Source organism: Eschscholzia californica, unplaced genomic scaffold (genome assembly GCF_041429995.1).
Source record: "Eschscholzia californica isolate CP2 unplaced genomic scaffold, dmEscCali1.0.p SCAF_1, whole genome shotgun sequence".
In the NCBI taxonomy this organism is placed as follows: domain Eukaryota; kingdom Viridiplantae; phylum Streptophyta; class Magnoliopsida; order Ranunculales; family Papaveraceae; genus Eschscholzia; species Eschscholzia californica.
Window position 1 is genome coordinate 27,612,659 of NW_028238198.1, and position 12,184 is coordinate 27,624,842.

A 12,184-nucleotide genomic window follows, 5' to 3' on the forward strand; every position below is an offset into this window, starting at 1 on the left:
TAGACCAAGAGGCGAGCGATGTCACCATTTAACGGCTTTATATTTCGGAAACCGTCACAAACACCGAAAAAGCAACTCATTTGATAAACTGGTATAACTGTCTGCTAAAGCCGTTACAACAAAATTGTTTGTACAAAACTTTGGAAAAACAAAGAAAATTTTTGGACAAAGCGTTTTTCCGCCCGAATTCCTCACGGCCATTCTTTGACGCCCGAAGAGTCGCTGACAAATTAATATTATTTTTGCATATCTCTCTTTGTGTGGCCACCTCCAACCACTTAGTCTGCCACCTCCTACACCCCTCTCTTTCTCTTTCTCTTTCTCTTTCTCCCTCCCACTGAAATCTGAAGTTCAAAAATAATTTAATTTTTTTTTATGAAATACCTACCTCAATGTCAATGGAAATGTCTTTCAAGATGTCAGTAATAATATCTCTCAAAATGTTAATAAGAATTGTCTTTGAACTTCAAATTTATAAATGTCTATGGATTCTCCTAAGTCAACAAAAATCATAAAAAAAACATGTTCTTGGTCATGGACATGAAGCCTACAAAACTTAACAAAAAAAACCTAAAAGGGTCAATGAGAATGCCTACTAGGGTCAATGAGAATGTCTATGGATGCTCCTAATAAACAGACATTCTAAAGGATAAATATGGCAGTTTCTTTTTTGGTATAAGATAAATTTAATACATTTTTTGTCGAAACAAACATAAAGTAAGTAGTTAAAAAAGGAAAAAACAAATACTACAACAACTTTTGTGTATAAAACCAAGTCATTTGATTACTTGGGATAGATCTCGTCGTCTTTATTGAGAGTTTAACATAAATTACATCTGACTCTGCTAGATGTCAGAGGCATTTGTCTGACTAGCTAGATGCCAGACGCCCATGAGCCACATCCGAGTATCCGCTCTCTGCGGGGATGGGCTGGGTATTGGGTTGTGGGATCATTCTCGAGCCCCTACCCTTGGATTAACGGGTATTGGGTATATTGATGCCTAAATTCTAGTAGTAACAAATTTGCATCAGGAGGAGAAGCTAAACGCTCCGATGACTCAATTTCACTGGAAATCAACAACTCCACTTATTCTCCATCTGATCATTTTCTTCTTCTTCTTACCTACAGGTATATAACCTTCAATTTTAACAAGGCCGTTTCAATTCTTAATCAATCCTAATTAGGGTTTACCCCCCAATTATATGTTAGATACAGTTGGTTTCTTGATCCTGAATGATTAAATTTATGATATTGATTGTAATCGACCAATTGTAATCCGTGTTATCAAGCTGAAAAATTGTTAAGTGAACCCTTCAAACTCAGATTGCCGTATTTGTAGTATATCTCATATATATATACGAGGGTGTAACCCGTGCCCGCAGGGCACGGACAGTTTTTTTGAATGCATTTAAGAGCTAAATTTACAATCTAAACACGCAATTCTTTTGTTGTTTCCCTACATTCGTCCAACTTCATGTCTATCATTTGAGTTGATGCTAGAGCATAAGCACACGGGTCAGTGCCTTGCACTACTCTAGAGTTAAAGAGTCAGGAACCCCAACAGTGAAATGTAAGTATAGCTCTTCCATTATGAATGACCTCCGGTACATCGATATTCCTCATCATTTAACGCGTTGAATGAATCTGCACATACATACTGTTATTAATTTTAACAATACCACCACAAATTGCATGGTCGCATTGTATTAGACGGACATCATTATCTTCAGTGGAATGAATGGTCTAGCCCCTTGAGGGCATTGGTGTTTATCATAAATGGTCTCCCCACTTCCCTTGCACTCACTGCAATGATGTCGCGTTTGTTGGATCATAAAGGCACCAAATGTAGGCCAATAATACTTCAACCAATCGAAACTTCAAAATTAGAATCATAAAGACAAAAAAATACCATGAAAAAAATGATTCAAAATCACAGTATTGGCAAAAATAGATCAATGTTTCCAAAGACTCGCCTACTGGGGTCGTTGAAGTAGATGACATTTCTGGAGAGATAAAGGTTATTTGATATGCCACTGTAACGATCCTAGCTTCTAGAGACACCTTCAAGGAATGCATAACATCTTCTTCTCTTATCTAGATCCTCTAGAGACACCTTCAAAGAATTCAAATCACAACATAACATCAATTCCGAAGTAACAAAAGGAAATCATTCGAGACCATAGTCAACCCAGAAACCAAAATCCAAGCTTTTGACTTATAACATCCAAATGGTCATATAGAAAAAACAATCTAATCAAACCCCAGACAATTATAACAAACAGAAAAAAAAATAAACCTAAATACAACAGAGAAAAGAAACAAAATTACTAACCTATAAGTGTTTCACCGAAATTATAAGAACTGTAAATTAACAAAAAACATAATGTTGAAGTAATAAAAAAGAAACAAAAGAACTTCTCGATGAAAAATAGTTAGAGTTTCTGACTTAAAGATGAGTTCAAACATTTGTTCAAACACCTAGTTAGTTTAGCATAAAACACTAATCAAATTATGATTTTTGTTAATTTACAGTTTCTTCTAACACGTAGTCAGTTGAAATATTCGTTCAAACACCTAGTTCAAACATTTGTTTAAAAACCATGTCTGGGTGACCAAAATCTTTGATTTGGCCAGTTATCTCTAATTCACAAATTTTCACACTTGACAGTATAAACAACTGAAAATTAAAAGATAACAGAAACTATTACTCAATCATCACTCCTTAGACACAATTTATTAATTTATCTAATCCAAAAAATAAATAAAACTAATCAAAAGAAAGAGTAAAGAGTTTAATCTAACAAAAATGAAAGGTTGTCCGAAAATCTGTCTTTTTTTTAAGCGACAATTCATCTCATCTATCTCTGCCTAATTGTCAGTCTAAAATAGAGCTAATAGTTGCCAGTCTAAAATAGAGCTAATAGTCATGCAGGCTATACCAGTTGTTCCTTTAAGTTAACTTATCAAACAAAACTATAAGAATAAAAGAAAAAAAATAGCCAAGGAAGAGAGAAGAGTAAACAAACCTTGCGACCAAATTTGAGGTAGACACCAATTAGGATCTCCATCAAAGAAGTCTTCATTGAGCATTTACGGTACCTAAACAGAGTTGAAGAGCTTAGTCATAAATCTCAAGTTCTTCACCCATTGAAGAAATCTACCAACTCCATTATCAAATTGCTTACTCGAAATGAACCTAAATGTATGAAATTTATATCAAATGAGGGGGTTTTTTTTTACTCATTTATACCATTAAAAGGGTATGAAAAGACTGCTCCAACATTATTCTTATTACCCAATAACCCAAGAAGGAAATGAACCAAACCTGTGGCCTTTTCGTTTATTCTTGTCTTGCAGTCATGGTCGGTTTACCTATAAATAAGGGAAACAAAATCCCGTCGATCAGTCAATTTAGTTAATTCTTCGAATATGGTCGGTTTACCTATAAATAAGGGAAACCTGTGGCCTTTTCGTTTATTCTTGTCTTGTAACATCAAACTTCTTTATAAACCTCTGATCTGAAATCCTTGCTTTAGCTGCAACAAACACAGAAGACAACATCTTTGTAACTTTCTTAAGCAACAACCCACATAACCTTTCCGGTGCTGCATAAAAGAATTCTAAGAATGACCCCTAATGTCGGCACTTGAGTAATTAAAACAAATAAATATCTATTATATACTTCCCTATATTGCAGTGAATTAGAAGTGGGTATTTATTTGGTGCAGAATAGGTTTTTGGGTCATCCTTAGTTGAAGATGGAGAAGGCAACACCATGGGAAGGTAATGTGATTAGTCCTAATTCAATTTTGTTCCAACTCTATGTCTCGTAAATTATTTTCCTTTCTGCAATTGACATATTGTTTTTTTTTTTGTTGAAATGCAATAGATGTATTGTTAGCTTTCACTTAAATATATTTCTCATAAACACGACTGAAAAAGCTGATAACTTGCGATGTCAATCCGAAACAGAAAAATGCTCATCCTACTATATCATTTCGTCTGTATCAGCAGAAACCATATTACTAACATTAGCACAACCAAAGTAGACAAAACCATATTAGTCCCTCAAATAAGAAGCCAAAGTCGAATGATTATTACCTTATTTTTGCTGAAATAATGAATCCGAAGTAATGGAGACAAAGTAATGGTTGTAGTAATGAAGCCAAACCCTACCTGCATAAAGAGTTCTTAAACAAAATCAATAAAACTCAAAATGAGAGGAGAAACCTTTTCTATCCGATAACCTAACATAAACCCCCAAAATCGATTTGATGTGAAATAAGTTCAGAGAGGGAAGAGCCATAGAGAGAAGCAAAAGTTATGTTCAATTTAAAGCTCCAAATAGATGTGTTAAAACATTGTGAGCAACTTCTTTGTCAAGCATTACATGAAGCAGGTTGAAGGCTTTACTCATACTGCCATCTTTAAAATACTAATCTCTAAGTGCCTTTTCGAAATACCCATTAATCAGAGTTGTATGAGTGATAGCCACTAAACCCAACTTTCCCATTATGAAGAGCTACCTTTTAGCTTCTTCAGTATTGCCATTTTTACAGCACCCATCAATTAAAGTAGTATAAAGTAGTATATAAAACAACATGATACAGTTTCAATAATACCCCATTCCTCCATCAACATTTTTACAACAACCATGTAACAACACCGTTTAAAAAACATGTATTTGTGTCCCTAATGTACACGATGCAACTGACATCGTTAATGCGATGTCAATTGATGTATTGTTATATATTCGCCTATGGACAACCTACTATATCATTCCGTCTGTATCGGTAGACGTAAACCATTTCATACCCTAAAATGGGAAAAAGGATCGGAAAGCCTGACATAAATTCGTACCAAATACCTAGTTTTCTTTCAACTCAAACAGCAAACAAAATCACCAACCTGCAACTTCCAAACACTTCAATGGGCAAATTCTAAAGAGAGCTATGTGGAAGCATTCATGGAATTTGATTTCATGTGCTCGATTTCAATGCTGGATTTCTGTGCTCGATTTCAATGTTGTGTTTCAGTATTTGAATGGAGAGAGATGTAGGGCTAAGCTTTTCTGTGGGCACGAATTTCGTCTTGGTGAGTATAAACCAATTTCTTTAACCTAGATTTGGGGATTTTAGATGAATAACAGAAATTCCTACGTTGGTCCCTATATTTGATGAAGTATTCATGATTTAGTGAAACACCTAAACTAAGGATCAAGTAGAACTTACCCATCAGTGTTTGTTCTTCACAAAAATTTCAAAGCTACCACAATCATTCTGTGTGTGTGAGCGAGAGAGACAGAGAAAAAGAAGAGAGAGAGAGAGAGAAAAAGATAAAGAATGAGAGATAGAGAGAATACCTGCCACATGAGATGAGAGACTGAGATGCAGTTGAAGAGGAGATGAAGAAGAAAGAGTTTTCCGAAAAAATATTGGAAGATGGATGAGGGCTTTAGAGAGAGCGTTAGAGAGAGAGAGAGTGTCAGAAAGAAGCTTGGGCGGGAAGATGAGGGTTATTTGGGTAGGGTATCTTTGAAAGATGCTCTTTGTTATCATCTCCACCGTTAGATGAAATGCAATTAGATTTAGGCCATCCAATTTCGAAAAATCAATCTCAATTAAATCTCCACCACTTGATATAACTTGGGAAACTCAATCCTAGCCATTGGGAGGAGGGGAAAAAGATACCCTCCTCCCTTATTATATAGATATATATATATTGAGGATGAATTAAGAAAATTTAGCCAGAGAATTGAATCAATTTTTAAGTTTATGTACTAGGGTTTTGAGGTAACTAGCTATGCTCATGTATTGAAGTTCAGATTCATGTGGCAAGGAAACTTATTTCTGTTGATTTTCTTGTGATTCTAATATGAGATTTGAGAATGGTATTAGTTTATTTCCAAATGTTTGTTTTTTGTCTGACTCATCTGAACCGCTAATTTGAGTTGACTTTTTTGGGCCAATTTGAGTCAGATGATTCAGATTCAGACAATGAGAAGAAAAAAAACACCATATTAACTGACTTAGTTTCTCGTGAGTGTTGTTATTTCTTTGGCAGGAATCTTCTCATCAGGAGTTGTTACACTTGAGTCTATTAAAATTTTTACCACCCATGAGATTTTTAATGGGAAACCCGAAGTCTACTTTCGTTGTCGAGGAGAGAATATGACATTCTTGCCTGATGTTAAGGAAAAGAACACTTTGTATACTTTCAAGGGTGAGGAGTCCTGGCAGGTTTGTCGTAAGCTCTAAATCCCCATTATTGTAACGAAATATGCTATTAGAAGACGTATTGAAATGCTTAAGAAAAACCATTACTACGTTTTGGTTTAACGATTTTATAAGTTTCTTTAGCTTTAAATGTTTTTCTATCATTTTCCTCTTGGAGGGATGAATGCCGATTGTATCATTTTTTATGAAGCAAGGGTTTCTCTTCCAAAGATTTCACTTTCCTTTGTGAAGCTCTAGAGTTGAGTAATTGATTCTCGTAGATTTGTATGGAGCTACTGCTATGTTTTCCTTTCTTGATCTCCCAGGTTTCTTGCCGTTCATTATCTTTTCGGTTTTTAGGGTGGTAGAGCGATTTGTTTCTGTCTGCTAGAGTTTGTCCTTCAGGCTTCGTTATTACTCTATCCCGTTTCTTCATATATTTATTTGCTTATTAAATAAAAAGAAGATTATTTCTTTATTAATGTGATATGATTAGAAGTATTAACCATCGTTTGAATCTTAATCGAAATTCAACTTTTCTACTAGAGCCTTAAGTTTAAAAACGGTGTTACATTTTAAGCCCTTTGAGTTCAAATCCTGGCTTTGCCCCTTCACCGTAATGTCATTATAGTACCTTAAATCACATTTTCACTTATTTGTTGACATCAATCTTTTTTCTCATCAGAAACTACAACATAGTTTGCTACGGCGAATGACATTTTTTTTAAATCACTCTCCTTAAAGTAATGGTTGTGTTGCTTGATTCTGTAATAGTTTACTAATTGTAATACTTGCAGCCATTGACGGAGTTCACGAACAAGAAATGTAAGCGATGTGGCTTCTATGAGAAGGATCCCTTCAAACCTGACGACACATTCGAAGAGTGGGAGCTTTGTCCTTCCGATTTTACGGCTCCGGATGGAAAGTATGCTCGTTTTGCTTATAAGGAATTTAATGCTACGTTTTTATGTCCCCAATGTGTTCCTTTTGGGACGGGTAAGTGCTGTGGAGTTTACATTTTCGTGCTTCATATGTAGTAGCTCTTCTCACTCTATATATCTGCAATTACTACCGTCATTTAATTTTCTCAGATGGACCATAAAAAGAAATTTGAAGTGTGCTAAACTGCTAAATTTCGAAAAATTGTATTCTTATATTGAATTTTCTGTCTTAACTGTTTGTACTTTTTCGGTTCTTGTAGGTTCAATCCATACTTTAGACAATGGGGAGGCGAGAAAAGGTGGAATGCATACTGTTGCAGTAGTCTTGATCACTCTATCTGTTTCAACTGTATGTATTCTTGGAGCAATATTTGGGTACAAATACTGGCTCAGGAAAAAACGAGAGCAAGATCGAATGCGTTTTCTGAAGCTGTTTGACGATGTCGATGACATGGAAGATGATTTTGGTCTTGGGTAGGTGATTTGATCAATTGTTTCCCACTTTGGTAGAACTGCTACTTCCTTGTTCATAATCTGTTGTTGCATTTTTTGTTCCATCTGAGTGTATATAGAAATTCTTGAAACTTATTAACAGGTATACCTTTTTGCTTAAATCTTCCTATAGACAACAGATTGATCATGTTAAAACTCAACAGTGACTTATATTTCCGATTTGGCGAAACAAAGAAATTTTCCTAAGTACAAAGGCTCCCTTCTGTTTTTTTTTCCTCATCTTCCCCTCCCACCACCGCCATCAACTTCGTCGCCACCACCATTACCATTGACTCTGGCACCACCACCGCCTCCGCCTCTAATTCCGGTTGTCACTCTTTCTATATTTCTGTGAAGGGGTCCTTGTCTGATTTTATCAGACATTGCTTCGCCTGGATCTGGGGGTGTTCCATATCCACGCGACCTTTGTCCGAACCTCTCTTGAAATCTAGAAAGTGACAAAGTTCCAGTGATGAAGCTGGGAATTTTCTCTCTCGGGGGAAAAAGGTTTTGCAGATGGGTGAGAAAGGAACAGATAACTCATCATATAAAGTACAAACATAATCACAAGTACTTGGTCATAAACACTTCACTTTTGCCGTGGCCGGTGAACGACCGACCCATTTTCTGGCAAGAAAATGCGACAAAAGATAGAGGGGAAATAATTTTGAAGAGGGGTAGAAAAGAAACAAATAACTCAGCCTCTAAAGTTTGGCTTGTCCTGCCATGACTGACCAATTTTCTGGCAACAAAACGTGACAAAACCGATTTTCTGGCAACAAAATGTGACAAAAGATAGAGGGGAAATAATTATTTGGGTTGTGAACGATACTATAAGGCCAGCGCTTTGGGGAAAGCTAAATAGTTTCCGGGGTGTGAAGACTCGGTCAAAAATTAGTCAATTTTGTTTGACAATTTTATTCAGGGGGAAAGCAACATAGCTTCTCCACCTCACCTCTCTCTCTCTCTCTCTCCACTTCACCTCTCTCTCTCTCTCCACCTCACCTCTTTCTCTCTCCGATTAGGTCGCCGGCCGGAAAATTTTCCGGCCGGCGACCTAATCGGAGAAGAGAGAGAGAGAAGATGAGGTGGAGAGAGAGAGGTGAGATGGAGGGAGGTGAGGTGGAGAGTTTTTTATTTTGAACTATATTTCCCATAAAATATGTTGCCCCATAAACTTTTCAAAATTTTGCATATTCCTTTTAAAATTTCAAACCCCGGAAACTTTTTAGCTTTTCCCAAAGCGCTGGCCTATTATAATCATCAGACACAGCCATTAACAAGTCCCCTTCCCGAAATGGTGGGACAAGATGAGAGTAGACCTATTACTAGTACTGGTCCTATTGATTATGATTATGTTATTGATTTCAATTTCTTTTTTACTTCAGAAAAGACACAAAGTGTGGAGGAGGGGAAGTGAAGTTATTGGTGTATTTTCACATTTTTGCAATTACATTTGTATTTCATTTCCCAATTGTGGTCATAATGAATTTAATGAATAACTTTTCACTTTTATCTCTCTATATCTCTCTCTCTTGATATCTATATTCTATACAATAAAACAGAAGGGAAAACGATGACTAGGACAAACATCATTTTTTAATAAAGGATATTGTCTACAAGCCCTTCTCAAAATTTAAAATATAGTCCTTCTTAGAAATAAAATATCTATTTGAAGAAAAAAAAATATGTGTCCTTAAACAAAAATAACTAAGAAAAAAAGAAACAAAAGATATTTCAAAGATTAAAAAAAGAATCTAAAATCTCTTTCAATAAAATAATAACTAATTTAAGAAAAAGAAACAAAATAAAATAATTCCAAAAGATTAGAGTATTTCGAACATAACAATACTAAATATGGAAAGTTGGGTGAAATAAGAGTTGGAATTTCGTCACATTTGTGTCTGTGTCCGGGGACACGGGATATACCCTATTACATATATATATACATATATATATATATATATATCTAAAAATGTTTTCGTAACACTTTTAAATATAAACTTAATTGTTGGGAATAGATTATAAAATGTTTTTTTGTCAGATTTTTATATTTGAATAGAGTTCGAAAAAAAAATTGTAGTTTGCACTTATACATGTGTTAGTTGCAAATTGAATAGTTAGCTAAGCATTTTACAAAATGTTATGAACATTTTGATGTGAGACGTGGACAGAGTTGAGAAACCCAACGCAGTTTCCCTCTTATATCCCAAACCAATTTCCACCTTTTATTTAATATTATTCCGCGCTCGATTTTATTTAGGATTTTGGCCCAGTTTTTGGGTCTTTTATGCAAAAAATCTAAAATGACCACCGTTTGTGGAACACAAAAATACCCGGATACAAATTTGTGAGTGAAATTTTTTGACAAAACTTTTGGTTTCTCACAAATCTCTCACCATCATTTTCTTGACACCCAGAAGTCAACGACAAATTAATATTCTCGACGACCTTTAAATTCTTTTTTAGATATATCTTTCATGTTCGCTAACCATCTCCAACCACCTTCGTCAACCACCTCTTACATCCTCTCTCTTTCTCTTTCTCTCGGATCTCTCTTCCTCTCTTAGACTAAGGGGGGGGGGATAGGGATTTAGAAGGACATTCGTGGACAAAATGTCTCGTAGACATTTTAAGACATTTCGAGACATTTGTTTGTAGACAAAATGTCTTTATAGACATTTCAAGACATTGGATTCATGGACAAAATGTCTTTATAGACATTTCAAGACATTTGGTTAATAGACAAAATATTTTGGAGACATTTCAACATATTGAATCCATGGACAAAATGTGTAGTAGATATTATTATTGTTACTTTATTATTATTATTATTATTATTATTATTATTATTATTATTATCATCTCATCATGGATGACAATTGGTAGGCATTTATTATTTTAGTATTATCATTATTCTCTAACCACACAAAATAATATATTTGTAATCATATATTAAAAATATATTTTTCGAGTTTTGTGGATATCTGAGGACATTTATGGACAATTGGTGGACATTTATTTATTCAATTTTATCATTATCGTCTAATCATATGAAATAAAAATAATTGTACTATTATTTCGAAAATACATTTTTCGACTTTGGTAGCCATCCTTAGATATTTGTGAACATTGATGGACAATTGGTAAATATGTATTATTTTATATAGTATACTAATATATTAATATAATAATATAATAATAATATAATATAATATAATATAATAATAATACAATAATATAGTAACATATATAAGATAATAATAATATAACACAGTAATATAATAATAAGATAATATTATAAAATATAATAATAATAATAATACAATAATATAATAATAATAATAATAATACAATAATATAGTAATATAAGAAAATAATGTAATAATATAAGAAAATATCATTATTGCTATAATATAATAATAATATAATATAGTAATAATATAATATAATAATAATACAATATTATAGTAACATATAATAAGATAATAATAATATAGTATAATAATATAATAATAAGATAATATTATAATAATATAATAATAGTATAATATAGTAATGACAATAATATCATTATAACTATAATAAAGTATTATAATAATTAATATTTTTATATATTATTTATTATAAATTATTTAATCTAAGTTGATAATAATAATTATTTTTAGGGTTATTTAGTGTATAGACCCCAATTATTTACCTATATTAGGGATCCACCCCCAAAACGATAATGCTTTAGGGGTTATCCCCCATTCTTTATTTTTCCGTCAAAAGCCCGTTAAGTTGCGAGCGTGTCAGTCACGTGAGTTTCCTTTGACAAATTTGTCCTCTCCATCAGCTTTACTGTTGGGGGTCCTTCCCTAAATAGTTGTTTTACAGTGGGGTCCTTAACCATTTTATTACTACTTCCTATTTTTTCATTAGAAAGTTGTGATTTTAGTGAAAACAAAGTTCAACTCTCTCCCAAGTGAGTAACTAGGTCGAGGTTTAACCTGAGTTTTGGAGTTCAGCTATAATGGAGTTCTAGAAAAGAAAATTTCGGATAAATGCCAGCCAAAATTCAAAAGTTTTTCAATCTTTTTCTTTTTTTCTCAAGATCAGACTGTTATTCATGAAATGTAGTTGGTATTTAAATCTGTTCAAGATCAAGATCAAGAGAAAAACGATAGAAATACCAACTACATTACATGAATAACAGTCTGATCTTGAGAAAAAGATTGAAAAACTTTTGAATTTATTTCAAAAGCAAAAAACTTTTGCTTAATTGCTTCAAATTCAAGATCAAGTACTAAATTGAAGAACACAAATTTACGGAGAAAACATTAAAATTGAGCATAAAGGCTCAAACCTAATAATTTTCTCCAATTTTAGCTCGTATTTATCTGAAACCTTCTTTTCTAAAACTCCATTATAGCTGAGCTCCAAAACCCAAGTTAAACCTCGACCTAGTTACTCACTTGGAAGAGAGTTGAACTTTGTTTTCACTAAAATCACAACTTTCTTATGAAAAGATAGGAAGTAGTATTAAAATGGTG

The 12,184-nt window shown here is 33.6% G+C and overlaps 1 protein-coding gene and 2 long non-coding RNA genes across 4 annotated transcripts; 1 reads left to right on the top strand and 2 right to left on the bottom strand.

The window, feature by feature from the left end:
* The first annotated feature begins 795 nt into the window (after positions 1-795).
* On the top strand, positions 796-7,810 carry LOC147565685 (uncharacterized). Of its 2 annotated transcripts, XM_086652184.1 has the most exons (5): positions 1,031-1,129; positions 3,730-3,784; positions 6,065-6,240; positions 7,014-7,212; positions 7,418-7,810. In XM_086652184.1, exons 2-5 carry the CDS (start codon positions 3,760-3,762, stop codon positions 7,633-7,635), a joined length of 618 nt encoding a protein of 205 aa, XP_086508310.1. In that variant the 5' UTR covers positions 1,031-1,129; positions 3,730-3,759; the 3' UTR covers positions 7,636-7,810. The 2 variants fall into 2 exon arrangements, with proteins under 2 accessions (XP_086508309.1, XP_086508310.1); XM_086652183.1 differs by lacking the exon at positions 3,730-3,784 and having other exon boundaries at positions 796-1,129.
* On the bottom strand, positions 1,891-3,398 carry LOC147565686 (uncharacterized). The gene is made up of 3 exons (XR_015230262.1): positions 3,327-3,398; positions 3,028-3,100; positions 1,891-2,114 (listed from the first exon to the last, which is right to left on the bottom strand). It is a non-coding gene; the product is annotated as an uncharacterized LOC147565686 (long non-coding RNA).
* Positions 3,408-5,479, bottom strand: LOC147565687 (uncharacterized). Its single transcript, XR_015230263.1, has 3 exons — positions 5,364-5,479; positions 4,103-4,177; positions 3,408-3,537 (listed from the first exon to the last, which is right to left on the bottom strand). It is a non-coding gene; the product is annotated as an uncharacterized LOC147565687 (long non-coding RNA).
* Positions 7,811-12,184: the final 4,374 nt, after the last annotated feature.